The 20,610-nt window shown below is 25.9% G+C and overlaps 1 protein-coding gene, 1 long non-coding RNA gene and 1 pseudogene across 3 annotated transcripts; 2 read left to right on the forward strand and 1 right to left on the reverse strand.

Moving 5' to 3' along the window:
* Positions 1-594: 594 nt before the first annotated feature.
* Positions 595-10,422, forward strand: LOC145845868 (ovochymase-like). Its single transcript, XM_082952885.1, has 17 exons — positions 595-679; positions 1,208-1,369; positions 1,944-2,067; positions 2,340-2,524; positions 3,233-3,349; positions 3,525-3,652; positions 4,210-4,299; positions 4,460-4,592; positions 5,154-5,267; positions 5,462-5,523; positions 5,720-5,886; positions 6,353-6,445; positions 8,247-8,392; positions 8,722-8,876; positions 9,163-9,319; positions 9,421-9,537; positions 10,283-10,422. The coding sequence occupies exons 1-17, from the start codon at positions 595-597 to the stop codon at positions 10,420-10,422; spliced, it is 2,175 nt and encodes a 724-aa protein (XP_082809011.1).
* A 202-nt stretch (positions 10,423-10,624) lies between these two features.
* On the forward strand, positions 10,625-11,685 carry LOC145845869 (uncharacterized). Its single transcript, XR_014370556.1, has 3 exons — positions 10,625-10,728; positions 11,111-11,242; positions 11,548-11,685. It is a non-coding gene; the product is annotated as an uncharacterized LOC145845869 (long non-coding RNA).
* A 4,109-nt stretch (positions 11,686-15,794) lies between these two features.
* Positions 15,795-17,335, reverse strand: LOC145845870 (28S rRNA (uridine-N(3))-methyltransferase pseudogene; annotated as a pseudogene). Its single transcript, XR_014370557.1, has 2 exons — positions 16,685-17,335; positions 15,795-16,366 (listed from the first exon to the last, which is right to left on the reverse strand). The product of XR_014370557.1 is annotated as a 28S rRNA (uridine-N(3))-methyltransferase pseudogene (transcript).
* Positions 17,336-20,610: the final 3,275 nt, after the last annotated feature.

Consider the following 20,610-nt stretch of genomic DNA (forward strand, 5'->3'; position numbering starts at 1 on the left):
AAATAAGCATTTAATTTAACAATTCAAATTTACATTAGATAATAAAGAAATGAGATTCTGAATTATTTTAGTTTTTAATTACGTTTAGTTATTTTCAATAATTATTTTTTCAAATAAAGGACAAACTATATACTGTGTTTGTTCAGTTTATAACTGTTGTTGATAACAATCATTAAAAGACGAATACTTTATTAACAGTTTTTATAATTTCATACGTAGATAACTAATCTTAGAAAATAACATTAGTAAATTTGAAACAATATAATTTATAACACACTATAAAAGTTTTAGTCAAAAAGTAACCCTCTAATGTTTTGGTTTATAACTAATGTTTTAATGACAATAATGTTAAAAGAACCCTACCAGATTTTGTTCGGTTAAAATCATTCTTTTTGTTTTTTTTTAATTTATTAAGTAATTTTATTTACTTTATGTCAAAAAGTTTTTTTTTAACCCAAACACGTAGTACAGTATAAAGGTAGTCTTTGGCAATTTAAACTATAAAAAGTTTTAACGTTTTTTTAAGTTCATAATCGTACTTACCTTAGTATACTTAAACGTTTCGTTGTTATCGACAGTAATGCTTTTTCTGATATGATAGTTGTTGCTGGAGTAACAAATAGAAATGATATAACAAACATTCAAGAATTCACTCTTACAAGAAAACTTGAATATCCTGGTTATTTTAAGTTATTATTATACAGTTCAAAATCAAAGATTTAGCCAACAAACTTTAAAATTTGTATTTTCAACAGTACGATATATTAGATTAATTTAAGTTTTATTTTAAATCATTGAAGCTACTCTTTATAAACAAAAAAATTTTAAACATAAAAAAAAATTCTTATATACTAAAAGTTTTAAACTTGTATTTACGATATTAAATTAAAATTTTTGTGTTTATTACAAAAGCTTAGTTTATTGAACTAAAATCTACAAAAACTTAAAAAAAAAGATTTGCTTTAGGTAAAACGCTCACTTGAAACTAAGCTAATTTGTTTTAATTTTTTTCAGCTGATTTATTTTATATAGTAGTTATTAAAACTAAAATTACACAAAGAATTTTGTTTGTAGTGTTAGAACTAAATTAACTTCTAAAAGCAATAGGTTGACTAAAATATTTTTTGCCATATAATTAATATCTGTTAACATAAAATGTCGCGTATTAATAATTTGTCGATAACAACTTGTTGTAATAATTTGTTAGGTTACGTAGAATCAACAAATGAAAACGACATTAGCTTGCTTGAACTGAATACAAACATTATTTTCAATGATTTCGTTCAACCAGTTGCAATTCCCAGTCAGGGTGCAAATATTCCTGTCAGCACAATTTGTGTTATAACTGGACTTGGAAGGCTTTCATTAGGTAAAATTTTTGTCTCTAAACAATACCTATCACTCAACGTACATTGATAAAAAAAACCTAGTAAGTATTATTAATTAAATAAAAACTATAAAATTTAGTGAAAAACCCTTAGTGAGTCAGTATTAGTAAAATATGTACATTTATCAAAAATAAAATACAAATTAGGTTTGTTTGTCTATAAAACGACTTCACGCTACTATTTTAACTTTAATCTACTACAGATTATTTTAATTAAGTAATGTATAATATTAATAGTAATTTTGTCTATCAAATAAGCTTCTTTCTTAAATTAAAGCTAACTTGCTAAACTCGCCTTAAAAAAGAACAAAAAGTATAAGTAAAGATTTAAGTAAGCACGAGTTTATAATGTACTTGTGATTTCAGAAATATATCGTATTTATCAAACACAATAAATTTTAAACTGTTTAAAATTTATTGTGTTTAGAAAATACGAAGCATTGTCTCTTATCAAAATTGAATTTAAATAATAAATCAATACTCACTTATTTTTGTAGTTGCGTAAAGTGTTAAAGCAATAAAGTATTATAAATTTAAATAAAACTATTAACTTCAGGAGGACCTCTTCCCTTACAGCTTCAAAAAGCAGATGTAAAAGTTTTTAGTAATGATCAGTGTGAAGACTATTTGAGAGTACAGATACCTACAATTGAAATACTTGATTCTATGTTATGTGCTGGGTTAGTTTAAAAACTTTAAAATTTTAACTTTTAGTATATTCATAAAAAATGTTTCGAAACAAAGTGTTAAATTATGCTATTTAACATAGTTTTAAAAAAAACAAACTTTGACTTTTTCTAACTAAATAGTTTATTATTAGATACTTTAAAGTACTCAAAATACAACTTTAATAAATGTCAATAAATAAACAAACAGGACAAACAGTTATAAATATATTTGAATTAAAATTTAATTTTATAATTAGCTTTTTTAATTTGCGACTGAATTATAGAATAGAGGAAGGAGGAGTGGACAGTTGTCAAGGTGACAGCGGAGGACCATTGGTTTGTTCGGATGGGGCAACTTCGTACCTTCACGGGGTCACCAGTTTCGGTATTGGGTGCGCTCTACCGGAACTACCTGGGGTCTACACTCGAGTTTCAGAGTACAGTGATTGGATAAACATCTATTTAAAAAGTAAGTTTTCAATTACCTTATGTTAAAGTGTTTTTATAGCTCATATTTTGTCAGAAAAACATTAGAATGATTAAGAATTTGTTTTAAGTTTATGAACTAAGGATGTTGTTATCTAAACATTTACTTATTTTGATGTTAAACATAGGATTTTTTAATAACATAAAACAAGTCTTTGATCTAAACTTAGCCTAAACTTATTGTCAAAAGTACAGTTGATAAAATTGTAAGCTTTCAACAGTTTTAATGTTTAAACAATACTTATTAAAAACATTTTGTAACCTATGTTCTATATAATAATACAAGTGCGAATTACCTATTCTATTTGTTATCTAGTTTCAGTACAGAAAAGTTCCGATCTTATCAAAACTTAAATAATTATAAAATTGCTCTATACCATATTGTTGAGTAAGGGTTGAGAATTAAAACTTGTTCATGCATGAAATAAAGACAAAACTAAGATATGGCGTATTCAAAACTTTCAAATTGTTAATGTATAATAATTGAATAAAACATGTATTAGTTAAAAATTAAACTAATGCAAAAAGTAAAAGTTTAATATAAATTGAAAATTACCCAAAACTAAAAATAAAATATTTAAAACAAGTATCAACAAGATCTAAAATCTAGATTAAGATTAAAATAATCTTAATTATAAATGTTATTTTAGTTTTAAAACTTTATAACTATTATTTAAACTAATTTTTTCAGAAAACAACTGTAGTAGTACATCATTATGCCCACCAGAATCTACTTGTGTAACAACTTTCGAAGGATACAATTGCATCTGTAGTAATGAATTATACTACAATGGATCAACTTGTGTTGGTTAGTTTAAAACCTACTAGTTTAAATAAACACAATCCTTTGAAAAAAAAATTAAATTTTAATGTATAAAGACAAAATTTTCGTTCATAAATTTCTAAACTTAAGTTTTCGTTCAATATTTGTGTATTTTGCTGTATATTTTCATGCTTTTTTATTGACTGTCATAATTAATTAGAAACAACAAATATTTGTGAATTTGAACACACAATTGATAGTTTTGGGTATTTAGTATCTCCTAACTACCCATTGCCTTACGACAATGATCAAAGTTGTTCTTCTACAATAAATTCACGTCCAGGGATGGTAAGTTAGAAAACATCAAAAGTATTTTTTCATTTATTTTTTTAATCTTAATCATAAAATCTTATATTTCTTGTGTTAATATTTATTTAATTACACTTAGCACTATAGTAATCATTTAACTTTTTTTACTAATAATTTGAAGTAATAGAATAAGTTGGTAAAAATATGGGCGTAAAGTTTTATCGTCATTATATTTTAACTTAAAATACTTTAAGTAATAAATGTGTAGTTTTGTTTTTTACACACAAACAACTTCTTACAAACTATAGTTTAATGTCATTTGTACCCTAAAACTTAAATTACTATCTCAAATGATTGTTAAACATAAACACATAAACAATGAAACATAATTGTAACTTAAATTTCACTTAAAGGACAAAATTTAACTATGTTATTGTCATTTTAAATTTAGTAAAGCAGCCGTTAAAAGATAAAGAAAAAATTAAACGTTGTTTTTTTATTATCCTTTGTAAATTCAAAAATAAGTGCAATTTAATATTTGATATAGTTTTGTTGTATTAACATAGTTTATTATTATTACAAATAGTATAATACAGTTACTTGAAATAAGCTTCATTGAAACTGATATTGAACAAGATGAATATTGCAGCTATGATGCATTGCAACTAAATGTTGGAAGCGAAGTTGTAAGTGAACATTTGTAAAATAAATAAGACTATTTAAATTTTTAAAACTAAATAACACATCTAGATTTAGTTTACCTGGGATAATCAAACCTTTTTTATATGAAAAAGATTTTAAGATTTATTTAAAGATTATAAAATCTAAAAATAACAATTTAATTAGTACGCTGGACACAAGTTTTGTTCTACAACGCCAGCAAGAAATTTTGTGACAGATGAAAAAGTAGAAATCATTTTCACTAGCGATAGCTACGTACAAAAAAAAGGATTTATTATAGAATGGAAGTTTCTTGAAGGTATAATAAATTTATGATTTTGTATTTAAAAAAGTTGTGTCTTTAGTAAACTGAAAGTATTTTTCGTCAACTTTTATGGACTACTTTTATTTGTTAGGTACTGTTTTTTGTTTGTTGTTAATTTATGATTAAACATATATAAATCTTAGTTCCTAAAAGTTTAATAAAAAAAATTATGTTAACACTTTAATACTTTTTCAAATAAGTTTCTGCTATTTAATTTAGTTCATTGTAAAGTATTTCAAGTATAAACTGAAACTAAATAAGTTGAAACTAATCGCTTTAGAACATTAAATAACGAAATAAGTTCAAAATCTTGTAGAAAACTGAAAAAAAAACTAAGGAAAAACTTTTGCACAAACTTGTGTACCCTAAACTGTACTTTTATATTATACTTCAATTTTGTAATGAACTTATACAATACAAAAACTTTAAAAAAATTACGGTTTAAAATTACGAATTTAAAAAAACATCTTTAGTCTGACGAAAACAGCTATAAATTTATTGATCACATATTTTTTTAAGTACATTTTAGTACTAATTATAATGAATTTGTTACAGACTGTGCTGACGAAAACAACTTCAGATGCTGGGATGGGTCTTGTGTTTCAAAAATAAATAAATGTGATGGAAAAGTTGATTGTCCGAACGACAACTCTGATGAGGTTGAATGTGGTGAGTTATGTAAAAGTTAAACTGTTTACATATTCTCTTATGTTAAAAAATGAGTCAGTACATTTTTTAAAATTAAACTAAAAGTGTAGTTTTTTGTTAGAATAAAAAATCGTTCATAACTTTTTTCTTTAAATTTTATTTAAACTAGCTGTAAGTTTAAACTAAAAGGTTAGAAAGTTTGCTTTGGTTTTTAGAAAGAAGTTCAACTACCTATGGTCAATGTGGAAAAAATCAAAACCGTATTCAGTTTACATGGGTAAATAGTTAATTATAAGTATATTTCTAAACCTAAAAACTATATTAGTCGCATTTAAGTGTAATCAATAAAACTTTAAAGTACAAAAATTAATATTAAGCTAAGATCTAAAATGTTGTTTTTAAGCTTGTAAACAATTTTATCGTCTTAGTTTATCGCTATAATCTAAAACCTAACTATCAAACCAAACACACAGGACAACAGAATTATTGGCGGCAACTTGGCTGCAAACAACTCGTATCCTTGGATGGTGGCATTGTACAGGGGATTGAATCAATTCTTGTGTGGTGCTTCCATAATAAGTTCTAATTGGATTTTAACTGCTGCTCACTGTGTTTACAGTGAAGTAATTTACAATCCAGAGTTTGTTTTGTTTTGATAGTTAAAACTTTGTCTTTTTTTTTTGTATGTGCGTTCTTTGAAAAAAGTTTTTTTTTAGTTTTAACATCGCAAGTCAACTGAAAAATTATTAATTAAGATTATTGACTTTTTTTTTGAAATTGCTGTGTGTGTGTTTTAACTAAAGTACCTTCTATTTTAAAGTGCATCTTAAATTAACCTCAAAAAATTCTTGTGTTTATACTTTTTATCGAATTGTAAATTACGCGTTACATTTAAAAGTTTACATTTAGTTTTTATATAACTTTTACTGTTAGATATTTTATTCCAATTTCACTGAATACCTTTACTAGTAACGACAAAAATTATATGATACTAATCGAGTTGAAAAAAAAGAACTTTTGAAACTTAGTATTATAAAGTTACAAAAATTAGAAAAAATAACATTGAGTTGTTTTATTGATAATTTTTAATTGTAAAACACTTTTAGTGAGCTGATAGGAATAATTGGAACAAACAACAGACTGGATAATTCTAATAGAATATTTTTTAATGACGTAATTATCTACCCTGGATGGGATAAGTAAGATTATTCTTTTATTTGTTTAAAAATTTTGGTGGTGTAAAATTTTTAGCATTTTTGAACTTAATTTTATAACAAAAACTATGTTTTTAGTCAATCTAAATAAAGATTAATAAACTTTTAGAAACAAACTTTAAAACTATTCCGTTTTAAGATTTTTTTCTATTTATTGTTTAGTTATGTTAAATGTTACTTTTATATCGTTCATTGTTAATGCTTAAAGTGTTAGTTCGTACCAGTGGCGTAGCGTGGTATTTTGGTCAGGGGGTGCGCAAACTTTTTTCTCAAAAAATCCTCTAAATTAAAACTTTTGTAATTAGCTATAAAAAAAATTTTTTTTAAGTAATGTAATTGAAATTAATTTATTAAGTAAAATAAGTTCGTTAACTGTTTTAAAAAATATTTATATATTACAAAATTAAACAATTAAATAAAAGTATAAATTTCATAAGAATTACTTATACTTGCAAAAATGTAAACTTACTAAATAAAAATTGTTTTTATTAATTACAGTAAACTTTATATCTTTAAAAATTAATATATTCAATAAAACGAAAGTATCTATTTTATTTACGAAAAAAATATCAATCTCTTTAATATACAATACAACAGCGATAACAACACCTCATTGCACATAATTTTAATAAAGTTACACAGAAATTAAAATAGACCAACTTTATAACTGTTATTACATTTTATTAAAACTTTGTAAAATAGTTAAAAGTATAATTTTTAAATTTAATTCATTTGATTGTATTTGTTTGAAATAAAAATCACAAACAAAGTTTATTTCTCATAGGCCGACACGCTTTTTCTTGTATGTTTACAAAAATAAAGTTCAGAAAACTAGCAGTAGTCTTAACAATGTAGCATAAAAAAAACTTTTTTAATTGTTTAATTTTTCTTTAATGTGACGTATTTTTGTAAACTTTTTTTAGAAAAATGATCTGCCATAAGGTTATACTACAGCGGTGCGCTTTATTAATTGCGTGCTTTTTGAGTATAAATTCTTATGAAGTTTATGAACTTATAAAATTTTTCCTTATGGAGTTTTTCATCAACATCGGTGCGCATTTGCAATTACGCACCGATTCAGTATATTGAGTAATGACATGTACTTTCCTAACTTATCACTAATTGGTAGTCAAAAATTCGTTTAACTTTTTGAATACTAGATAAACATAGTTGAAAAAAGGCAAATTAAGCAGAAAAAATAAACTATAAAGAATAAAGATATTACATTCTTTTTTTTACATTTTTCTATTTTTGGCTGGCACGCATGCGCCAGTGTCCCTCCCCACGCTACGCCCCTGGTTCGTACTAAAAATTATATTGTTCAAGCAAAACCTAGTTTGTTAGTAAGTATAACACAATACTTTTTTTTTAATCAGTGTACGTTAAAAACTTTGATTCTTAAAAGGTATATTCTTAACCCCTTATCACATAACTGTACGTTGTCTTCACATTATAGCTGTTGCTTATTGTAATAAGACTGACTGTTAATTTTCGATACCTAATCTTATCATATAGTAATAACTTAACCATAAATACTTTGTTGAGAGAAAAACAAGACTAAACAATTTTACACTAACTTTATAAGGTATACTATAAGCTACTATGAAAATAATTCACAAGCAAACTAAAAAGTATATTTGTTTATGTTGTTGTAGGCTATATATGAATATATTGATTTTTTTTGATACTTTTAGAGACAATTTACACTCAAAAGGTTAGGTACACATTAACAAAATGTATTTATATGTTTTTATTTTTCTGTTCACCTTGAAAATTAACGTTACAGCGCGGTTTTAGTAGGAGATTTAGCACTACTACACACGACGGAGGAAATATTATTCACTGATAATATTTCACCAATCTGCTTACCTTCTGAAGAAAACTCACCGGTAGCTGGTGATATTTGCATTAATACTGGCTGGGGAACACTAGGTAATTTAGACCTTTTATATTAAGTATTAGAATAAAAATGTTTAAGGTATGTTTTTAAATAGAAAACTTAGTATGCTATTTAATTATAATAGGTATTCGAACCCAATGTTAACCTTATTATTCCACTTGCTAAAAGTACTACGTATTTATTTCATTTCGGAAAACTTTAAAGTTGTAATTATACTTAAATTCTTAAAAACGAAATGGTTAAATCGTTTTTTGCTTAACACATATATATGTATATAAACTATATATATGTTCTTTGAAGTGAAAGAAGCTTTTGTTTAAAGTAAAAAATACAAAAATGTAAATAGTACAATGTTTTACAGCCCCTGGTAGCATACTTCCAACACAGTTGTACCAAGTTCGGTTGCCCATAGTTGACAATAATATCTGCGAAGATGCTTATTCAAACGTCAACGTAGTTTACAGAGGAACTTTGTGTGCGGGTAGCGTAGAAAATGGCGGAATTAGTACTTGCCATGTACTTATTAATTATTTTATTGTTTTTAAAGGATTAATTGAAAAAATTTAAAACTACAGATTTATTTAAGAAAATCAGTTTATATAGTGCCAATTACAAAAGTTAGAAACATAAAAACTATTAATATATTTTAAATTTTGGTCTTAATTTGTTATAAATATTACACATATAATAATGCAGATAAAAATATTCATAAAAACTAAATTTAACACGTTTGTAACAAACTGCTCAAAAGTCTGAACTTTTTTATACAAAAACACATTGTTTGAAATTTATCCAACTAAAGGGGGATTCTGGTGGTCCACTTGTTTGTTTGAAAGGTCGTTCGTTTGTTCAGTTCGGAATTGTTTCGTATGGTCCGAATTCTTGTGGGGCTTCGGGCTGGCCTAGTGTCTTCACTGATGTCCACTTCTATCGTGACTGGATCATTGAAAATGCAGACGGTAATGAGATTAATAACATTGCTTTTAATATTAGTTTTCTAAAAATTTTTAACAAAGTCTTGAATTTATTTAAACTGTATTTTAAATAAAACCTTGTGTAGATACAAACGAGTGCTTGTCCAATCCATGTTCAGTTGATGCAGTTTGTGAAAACACAATAGGAAATTTTACGTGTACTTGTAAAGATGGGTTTACTGGAACTGGATTTGTATGCAATGGTAGTTTTTTAAAATCACAACTTTATACCGAACGGTTGTACTTATTGTACACATTTTCTACTGTGTAGTTTTGTATAATGTATTTGGTAAACACAATTTATGTTTAATAAAGTTTTAGTTTTCAAGCTAATTTTAACATTTATTACAGAGCAACAATATAAATTAGTCAAATATGTTACCATATTACTAAATAAATGCTCTAAAAAATAGTTTAACACTACATAGATGAATAAGTACGATATTAGAATTGTAAAGTTTTACGACATTTTAAATATAAAAATGGATATTGTAGTTTAATCTTTTAAAGTCAAACAACTTAATAAACCCTTCAAAAAAAGAGTTACTGTATAAACAAAGCAAAAACATAAAATTCTTAACTTTAGTATTTTATAACTGAAATCTTAAATAGCTTGTTTAACTTTGTCTATCTTGTTAAACCAATAACCATACTATAAATTACTAAAAAAAAGAAAAAATTGTAATATTTTTAACTTTGACTATTGCAAGGTTTACTGATTATTTGATTTTTTTTTCAAATAAAGTTAAAACTTATACACCTGCTGAATGTTTAATTAATAAAAGTTAATAGTTAAGTTTTTATTGTTCGTGTACAAAATATAGTGCAATTAATAACATTGCTTTTTTAACTGTTTTTTAATTGGTGTTTTTCTAAGATTAGAATAAACCAACAAATCTTTGTTTTTAAGCAGTACTAAAAACGTGATAAACTGAAGTACGATTTTAGACATAGATGAATGCATGATAAATAATGGAAATTGTGGAGAGGGAAATGTAACGAGAGCAAACTGTGTTAATACGAACGGAAGTTTTATGTGTAATTGCAATACTGGTTTTGAAGATAAACCCATTTGTTTAGGTAAATAATTGTTAATGTTCATTTAATGTTTGTATGATGGTTACAGTAAGGTTAATAGAATTAATTGTACAAAAAAGTTTCTTTTATTCAGTACACAGTTTTTTTTCTCTTTATTCTAAAACCATTTGAATTAAAAAAAAATATAAAAAAGAAAATACAACAAAGAAACTTATCTTTAAATGTAGATATAGACGAATGTTTAACAAACAACGGTGGCTGTGGAGATGTTTCGAGTACTGAATGTGTAAACAATTGGGGAAATTTTTCGTGTCAGTGTAAACAAGGGTATAACGAAACAGCATCAAACTGTATTGGTTGGTATAATTTAAAAATTGTTGAGCACACCTTGAGTTTTTTGTGTATGAAATTTTCTGTAGAATAATTAAAATTACTAAAACACCAATAGGACAATTACTTGCACAAACTTTAAATTTTGGTTTAAAAATCTAAGCACTTTTCTTTAACTATTGCATTACAAGTAATCAGTAATTAATTTTATACAGTGTCTCAAAACTAATGAGACTAGCTGAAATCTAAAACATCTAAAAAAAAGCATCTCTTTTTTCTTGCTGATTTGTAAACTGATGCTGTGAATCAAATTTTTTTTATATTACACTTGACTTTTGTAGTTTAACTCAGTCATTAAAATTTGACTTTAGACTAATAGTTTTTTATGAAAATATTAACATATTGCAGACATAGATGAGTGTTTAATTGACAATGGAAATTGTGGAGAAGGAAATGTAACGAGAGCTTCATGTACAAACTCACCTGGAAGTTTTAAGTGTGAATGTAATGAGGGCTATGTAGATCCACCCACATGTGAAAGTAATTGTTTTAATATTAAAAAGTAAAACATTTTTTTAAGAAATTACTATTTTTTAAATAACTTGATAGTTTCATTTGCTTATAAATTTGAATTTATCAAAAAGATTTGAAAAACTCAAATTAAAATTAAAAACTAGTTATAAACATCTATTGAAATTTTATTTATTTTGTTATAGTGCTTTCGATAATAAACTTTGATTAAACAATAAGTTTTTTACGTTATCAAATTCTAAAGTACAAGCCCATTACTTTAATTAATTTGGCTTAATCATTATTTTTATAATTAAAACACCAAAAATACACAGGTTCAGCATCAGTTTTGAAGAGTGGCTTACTACTAGTGCTTGTTTTGTTTCTGTCCACATGCTTTGCTGATGAAATGAAATGCCAATAAAAATTCAATTTATGCAAACTTCTTCACTTCAAGCTGTATTATATTGCACTTCATCTTATTTTTTTTAGTCATTGTACTTGTGTTTGTAGTTTTATTATTTACTTCATTTACTGTGAAACAGTGTTTAAAATAGTTTTTTTTTATTAACTCTAACTTATGCAATTTAAAAACTGCGTTTCGTCATACATTTAAATCTTATTTTTTTCAATAAAAAAATTGTTATATATTGGTAAGATTTAAATGATAGATTAGATTTAGACATCACACTAAGTAAACTAGCAAATTATAAATATTAAAAGTATTAATTACTTTAAGTATTGATAAATATAAGTAACTTTACATTTATACACAGCAACAAAAATAACTTTCGTTCGCAGATACAGTTTTGTATTTTATAAAAACTTGTTTTTATATAGTTTTAAAAGTTTAATTTTAAATATATTATCACAAAACTCTTATTTCAGTGTTTCATTTTTTTATTGTTTTTTTAAAGACTATACTAAAACATATGTTGTACTATGTCATTAAAAAGCAACAAAATTTGTTACTAAGTACTTTAATGACTTGTATTATAGTTTTTTTAGATATCGTTATTTTATGTCCATGAGCTTAACTCTTGTAAAACATTCTTTCAACTTTATAGACAGTTTCTTACTTTTCAGCTTTAAATGATGTCACAAGCGCTTATTTAAAAAATTTCTTTCTTAAAGTTAAGTTGCAATTATTTTAAATTTTTTAAAGGTGTTTATTGGAAGTCAGGTTAAAACGACCACATTACAATTAGTCGATCGTAAACCGTTTTATATCTAAAACATATTTGTTTTATAGTAAGTATGTTATATACAACTGCAAAAGTGATATTCAAAATAAGTAACTTTTTGCCAAGAGATGAGTTTTGTCAGTATTTCTAGCGAAGTTCTGTATAGATAATCATATACTTTAAAACTCTAAAATAAATGTGACTAAACTATTAAAATTTTTATAAAAAGCTATATTTTGTTTTTGTTAGCTGATTTATAGTTTCGTATTATTTTTTCAAAAATTATTTTTAATGGTAAGTCAACACGAACTTAAAGTAATAACATTCTTTTATTATTTGTGTATAGCTTATTAATCATTATTAAAAAAACTGTCAGGTTGATACAAACTATTCAAAAAAATACTTTATTTAACTACTTTAAAATATTATAAGCGTAAGTTAATTTTTTTTCTAAATAAATTTTAAAACTCAATGAAAAACATAAGTATTGAGTTAAGACTTCTGTTAACTCTCTCAAGCAGGGTTTCATAAACTTTTTTTCATCAGGACATCTTTAAAGACACTAGAAAAGCAATGGCCCTGTTCATTAAGATTGTTAAGAAAGTGCCCTCAAATAGTCTAACAACTTTTTTCTTTAATTTTCATCATTAACTTGAGAAAATTTAACGTAAGTTTTAAATTTTGACCTTTTATCTTTCTTAAAAATTTTCATACTTTAAAAAACCACAAAAATTGTAGTCATTATTCATATATTTTTAGACCTTTTAATGTAATTAAATACCACTTTACTACAAGACAAACAATTTTTTTTCATTATAAACTTTATTAAAAACTTAAGCGCTTTCAGAATGTCCAAATTCCCTAATCAAAATGCTAAACACTCCCTAGTTAAACAAACACAAAATAATTAGAGTGAAATTATATCATTTGTAAAAAACACAACTAATTAAAACGACAAGTAATTAGCAAAAATGGATTTTTATAAACAATTAAGACAAAATGGATTATTTAAATATATTAATAGTTACTCTTGATCCTTTATCAGGACCAAGCTGATTATTCAAATTTGGCTGGAGTTTTTTAATTAATAGAGCTTCTGAAGATAATAATTCATTATACGAAGTGCACGTTTTAATAACTTCGAAACAATGATAAATGTCTTTACAATTAGTACAAAATACACAATTTTCAATATGTTTAAATACCGCACTGTTGGTTGGAGTCACATGTTCTTTAATTCTTACGAAAAGTTGTCTTTCTGTCTCACCAATGTACTGGTTGTTCAGATCACCTGGACACGTAAATTTATAGACAATACAACTTTGATACAAGCGACCTGAGGAAAACTTTAATAATTATTATTAGTAGTATATTTATTTTTTATATTATCATTAAAGAAAAGCCAAAATTTTGTTTAAACCGAAATAGGTTTACGACCACACATAAAAAACTATACATATGATGAATAAGTAAGAGCGATTATCCAAAAAGCTGAGATTAAACACCTTAACTACGTATGTATTTAATTTGAGAGTCTAAAAAAGATAATTTGTCATAGGTTTAATACTGTGGGCAAAACTTAAATAAAAAATGAGAAGGCTTTTATAAGTGTGAAAAAGCACTGTTTTACCAACTCAAGCGTGAAATTGTTAATTATTTCTAGATTTTATTCATTTTTTGACAAACAATTGAGTAAATTAGTCTCATTTTGAAATTAGGACTCGGCCGAATCCGAGTCTCATTTTAAATTTAGGATTCGGCTGAATCCGAATCTTGGATTTAGTAGATCACTAGTTTTGAATAATCTAGCTCACGCTTTTCCCAAAGTTATCTATGACCATCAAAGGGGCCAAAAGGGGGAGGGGGCATGAGCAACGCACTAAAGGTGGTCAAAGGGGGCTCAGGAGGTCATAACTTGAAATTTACACTAGATATCCCGGAGTTGATGATGAAGAGCAAAAAAATAGGTCTTGGCGTTTTTAATGGTAGTTTTTGAGTAATAATTTATTTATTTTGAGCATCTTTTCATTGGAAAATGTACAATTTGATGAAAATTTCAAAGCCAACATAGCTTTAAAAAGTTTGTTTATATTACTTACTAAATTTAACTTGAACCGATAGCTACATCTGAAAATTTCTAATAACTTGATCTACTATAAGAAATCTTACTTTATTAATAAAATTGTAGAAGAATTTGTTTAAGTTTTGGTAATTTTTCATAGGTTGAAGTATTTACAAGTATTCAGCAAATCGTAAAAGTAGAATATTATGTTACCACACACTCACACAACCTACTGATTTTTTTATATTTTAAATTAAACTTAGATCACTGTGATAAAAAAAATTACAGTAAAAACTATCGATATTTAAAAATTATACTATCTTTTATAAACTTTCTAGTACCCGTTTATTGTTTTTAACATCATAAGTAGGATTTACTAACTAACTAAGATAAAAAATAATCTGTATGAAAAGACTTCTTATTTTAAACTTTAAACAAAATATGCAAAAAATAAACAAAATTACTGATAAACAATCACATCAAATAATATATCAAAATATTTAACTACTTAGGTTTGAAGTGAAAATAAGTACCACTTAATTACTACAAACTAATTGAAATTAACATGTAACTGAAGATATAAAGTTTTTAAACTGTTTGATAATGTTTGAAATTTTAAGATAAATATACGTTGTAAGGTCATGTTTTATTAATAAGTTAGTAAAAAATTAAGTGTTTTACTTCATTCATTTTATAGATATCAAATCGATTTATGCCTTGTTTATTATTTTGATTTTAAATACAAAAACTTTAGTAAAATGATGTTGCCAATGTTTGTTTAAAACTTATTTCAAGCTAGAATTTTTCAATTATAAAAAAAAACAACTTTATTTGAAGATTGTTTCCTTTTAAGCATCAAAAATACTATAAATCATGTTAACTAATTCAATTAGTATTATAAAATACACGTGTGAACTGAGTTATCAGTTATTTTATCAAATTAAAAAAAAAAACTGTCGTTAAACACAACAAAAATATTTTTTACTTAATCGTAGTTTTAATTAATATGATGTTAACTAATTTACAATTTTATTCATAAAACTATGTTCCACTCAAAGTTAATGTAGTAAAATAATGAAATTTAACATATAAATTAAAATTTCCAACAACTTAAATCGTAAAACTATTAATAAGTGCAAATAGAGTGCCATAAAATTACCTAAAAGTTTGTTAAATGTTAACATTTAAAACTAACATTTTAACATGAAGTTATTTTTTATAATAATTTCAAATTGAAAGTTTTTTAAATCGAGAAACATTATACTAGAAACAAATTTAACTAGGTTCAATTCAAAAACTTTAAAATAAATTTTACCTACAAAATATAAATAGTTTTTCAATCAGTCTTGATTTCCAACTTGGGTCTCAACGATGCCATGGTAACCAACAGTGCTTCCTCCGTCCTAATGGTCCTGCTGCCCTGGTTGGGACACGTGTTCAGGTAGCAGTCGAACAGCTGCTGCGGGTCGTCAATACCCTCCAGGTCGTCATCGTTGCTAAGCGACAGCTCCAGACCCTGAACACCGCCAAAGACAACAAGCAAGTGGGTGAAGTTGGACTTTGAGGTGGGTGTTCCCACGGGAAACTTGAAATCATCGACTGATTCTCCTCTCTCAGAAGTACCTACTGTGACGTCATACTTGCCTTCTTTGTACGTGCACCCTGTGATGGCTTCCGACAGTGACCCAGCAAGTCTGACCCTGTAGCCCCAGTATATCCCGTCCTCTGTCCTTGGCTTCTCGCAGTCCACTCCTCTGCCATTGAGGAACTTTTTGGTTTGGAAGTCAGACTTGAGGCTCTCTTCTGACATTTGAACGGTCACCCTGGTGCCAGGATCAAGCTTCATGTCAATCTGAACGTCTTTTTTGATGATGCTGTTTACCCTGATGCCGCAGTCCACGAACGAGCCTAATTAACAACAGTATTGAATTAAGAATTAATAGTTTAGTATATATTGTAATTATTATGATAAATTGCATTATAATAACTAACTTGTTTTCTACAATATGAAACTATTTAAAAAACTTATATAGTAGAGTAAAAATGACAGTTTTGTTTATACGTTCCATTTAACTTTTACAGTAGTAATAAACAAATAAAACTTTCTACATTTCTTGTAAAGTAATCACAAATAATCATAATGTATAATCCAATTTAAACTACATAATTGATTAAACAACAAAATATCAACAATTACACTAACAATTAACCAATTAAAAAACAAACCCTTATTTGATTTAGTCGGTCTGTCCAGCACCACTCCCTCCCTGTACTTGCTCTTGTCCAGCGCCCTCATGTGGTGTGGTGAGTCCAGCGGGTTCATCAGTCCCGCCATGCTCAAGTCATTGTGCCTCGGGAAGAAGTCCTTGCGCAGGTACTGGGGACACTCCAAGTACTGCAGCAATCTTGCCAGTTGTAAGCAGCAGTGGGCCTTGTTCTTGTGGGAGGAGTGGCCCACCCCGCTGAAGTTTCCATCTGTTTCCTTGATGTTTTCATCCTTTCCGCTCTCGTCAAACACCACAATCTCGTCAATGTTGAATATGACGGCGTGCCTGGCTATCTGGCCAGCCAAGTAGGTTCTGAGCTCAGGGGACTGGGCGTTGTCGAGGATGGAGCCGGGCAGAGCAATGCTGACAGTGTAAGGTCTTCCTTTAATGCTGGTTTCATGTTTAGCTTCTTGCTTTTCTGCATCAGTTGCAGGAACATCTTCCTTATTTTCTGACTTTAAATCAATACTATCTTTTTCAACTTCTGGAATTTCAGTTGCGGTGATTGTTGCTTTAGACTTTTTCTTTTTAGCCTTCTTTATCTTTTTCAATGAGTTGTGTTTTTTCTTTTTAATTTGTTTTTCTGAATTTGTCATTTTAATGCTTATAGATTAAGTTAATCTGGTACTAAAAAAGTTGAGTTTAGTATATATATAGTAGTTAAAAAGCTAGTATATGATATAAATATTTAAGTTATGGTTATAATTACTTTAAAAACCTTTTTTTTTAAACTTAAGTAACAAAATAACTAATAGATAGAATTTTTTTTTTCTTTTGCTATTTTTACTTTTTAATTTATTTTATTATAAAATCAAACTGAGAACAGTTTTTTTAGTTACTGGCAAAATACAGGGTTGCCACTTGTTTTTCAAAAATTTCTCTTGATTTTTATAAGTACACATTTTTGGGTCTATTTTAATTTAAAGTTAAGTTCAAGGTAAAAAACTGTGTTAAATAGTATAGAAATATTCAAAAGATACTGCAAAGCTACTTTAAATATGTTTCTTAACAAATTAAAATTTTGACGATGACAAAAATGTTTTACTTTTATGACTGACTTTTTAATTTAAATTGAACTTTTATTGCTGAACATGTAAAATTTGTTAAAATTCCAGGTTTTTCCAGGTATTTTTAGTGATTTTCTTTTTTAAATTCCAGGTTTTTATTTTGCTTAAATTGTCAAATTTAGGTTTTTCCAGGTTTCCAGGTAAACCTGTAAATAGTCAGATATGTATATTGTATATTTATATATATTACCATTTATTTATTTTAACTTTTAAACATTTTTTTGGTACTTAAAATTCAATATATTTACTACCATTTTTAGATGCTTTGTTAAAATAATGACTCAGATTTAAATTATTCATAAAGTACAGGCTAATTGATAAATAATCTATATCTGATAAATGCAGAAATTTAATAATCAGTAACAAAAATTAAATATCTAATCAGAACAAGAGATAATACAAGCTTTAAGGTATTATACCTGAAAAAATCCAGACAAAAAAAGCTTATGAAAAATAGAAACTCTAAAAACTGTTTTTGTACTCTAATACTTACATGGCAATTTATTTGACTGATAATGTTTCCCTATCAATAAATTATGAACACCTTTAAAAAGTTTTTTAGTTACAATGTATATTAGAGTAGATTATTCTTTTTAATTACTAACTTCAATGTAAACCAAGTTAATTTGTATCAAAATATTAATAAAAATTTAAATATAGAAGCTTCTAGAGATTTCTATAAAATTTAACCAAATATTTACAATTAAATAATTTTTAAGACACCTTTTCTATATTATAACATTCTACAGGTTGTAATTAAGCAATACAATAATAAATCTTTATTTAATTTATAGGTATAGTAATAAATCAAAAATGCACTAACTAGTAAAATATTATAGATTTAAACTAAACAGTCAAATAAAGTATAATTATAACAAAACAATATACAAAACAATTAAAACTTTTTTTGAATAATTTTAACTGAATTATAACCAAAAGACACAAGTTTTATCATTAATAATTAATAATGATACACAGACATTATCAAAACGAAAATCAATAATTTTTAAAAAATATGTCAATTTCAGAGACTGGGTTTTTTTCTAATATTCTTGTTAATAGAATCGAAAAGCCAATCAAAGGATTTAAAAAATAATTGGAAATTCTGTAAAATATATCAATACACCATGTATAAAAACAAGTATTACAACATTTGTATACATCTAACTGCAACAACTAGGACAAATTTTATATTTCAGCTTCATAGAATAATTGTAGATTTTTTTCTGTATTAAACCAACAGTTGTACAGAAAATATACACAAAATGAAACATGACTACCAAAAACTGCTTAAAAATTAGCAAGATTACTCATAATATTTTTTTTTTTTAATTTATAAAATTACTACAAAAATATTTTATTTGAAAATCAATCAACAATTTATGTTACTTATTAAATATAATTGTAGTATTAATAATATTATAAACTGTTACTTTTTAAGAAAACTTTCTTGATATTTTGAGATCTCTACCTCAAAAAATTAAAAAGCATTACTAGATAGATTTTTAGTAAACTTTTAAGCTTACAATAAAATGACAAGAAAAATTTAAGTCCATACTACAGTGGGCTGTAAAGAGGAGTCAAGCGGCCATTTTAGTTACTAGAAAATAAACCAAAAGTTTTGTTGTATTGTTTAGAGCTGGGTTTCATCATTTAAAACTGATTTTGGTTCTATTCTGCTTTAAATGTATTAAAAATATGCAGCCTTAAATGAAACAAACTTTTGTTGTTTGAAGTTTAAAATAGTTTGAAAAAATCCTATGTCAAAACTAAGGCCTATAGCAGCTGCTAAAAAATACCTTGAAAGGTTTTAAACAAACTTTTTTTTTTCTTTTCTTTAGATTAGTTTTAATTTTAAGAAAGTCAAAAGTCTTTGAATGTTTAAAAAATATAAGTATATTATTTATCTTTTAAAAAAACTGCTATTATTTCCAAAAATTTATTGTTTATTTTAGGCAATACAGGGTATATTTAAGAGTTTTATTTCAGAAAACACCTGTCACAGACAGTTTTTTTTATTTTTTAGCAAATATGACAAAAAATCTATATAGTAATTTACAAATATGTAAACTATTTTATTAAGGTTTTAGGTACTTTAGAGAGTACATGTGACTCTTTTGCGGTAATCAACTAATTGTGTTCTCACTTTTGTCCTAAAGTTTCATTATAAATTAACACTTAAAATATTTTTTAATGTAAACAATACTCATAAGGCTAATACTTTTAGTTACCAACTATTTTTGTTTGATGCTAGTTAAGCATAACCTAATTTGTACTTTTTACAGTTTATTTTTTAAATATCACAAGCACTAGCTTGCCTAAGAAATTTAAAATTGAATCACATTTAAACACCATTTCTGTCAAAAAAAGTCTTCAAAGGAAATTGAGCAAACTTTGAAAACTTTTATAGCTTTGATTTTTTTTTTTTTTGTAAATGATGCACCAATTAGCATATCTTAAAATATAGACTGAGTTTAATCTGCAGAGTCTAAAAACTGTCTTGAGTGACCAAAAACTGTTGTGAGTCATCCTGAGTTTTTTTTTTAATTTATGAAAAAGTTTTACAAATTTTCAAATTTAATAAAAGTTTATTTCTTCATCAAAGTGGTTATAAAATAACAAAATATTGAAATCTTATTCAAAATCTGGAAAAAATGTCTTAAGATTATCTAAAAAACCTAAAACTATCCTGAGTGTTTTATATAAAAAAAACTATTCTGAGCCAGCCTGAGATTTTAAAAAACTTCAAAATATCTTGAATAATCCTGAGTGTCTGGCAAAACTGGTTTGAAGCTCTAAATGCGCTAGAGTAGTGGTT

This window comes from Thalia democratica, unplaced genomic scaffold (assembly GCF_965202585.1).
Source record: "Thalia democratica unplaced genomic scaffold, ktThaDemo2.hap1.1 HAP1_SCAFFOLD_176, whole genome shotgun sequence".
NCBI classification, from domain to species: Eukaryota; Metazoa; Chordata; class Thaliacea; order Salpida; family Salpidae; genus Thalia; species Thalia democratica.

Bases quoted from the DNA above. Each gene is read 5' to 3' on its own strand.
- LOC145845868 (XM_082952885.1), top strand. From the start codon at position 595: ATGATAGTTGTTGCTGGAGTAACAAATAGAAATGATATAACAAACATT. The intron at 5,268-5,461 runs GTGAGTTATGTA...TTTGGTTTTTAG, and splicing joins CTCTGATGAGGTTGAATGTG to AAAGAAGTTCAACTACCTAT. The intron at 9,320-9,420 runs GTAATGAGATTA...AACCTTGTGTAG, and splicing joins GATCATTGAAAATGCAGACG to ATACAAACGAGTGCTTGTCC.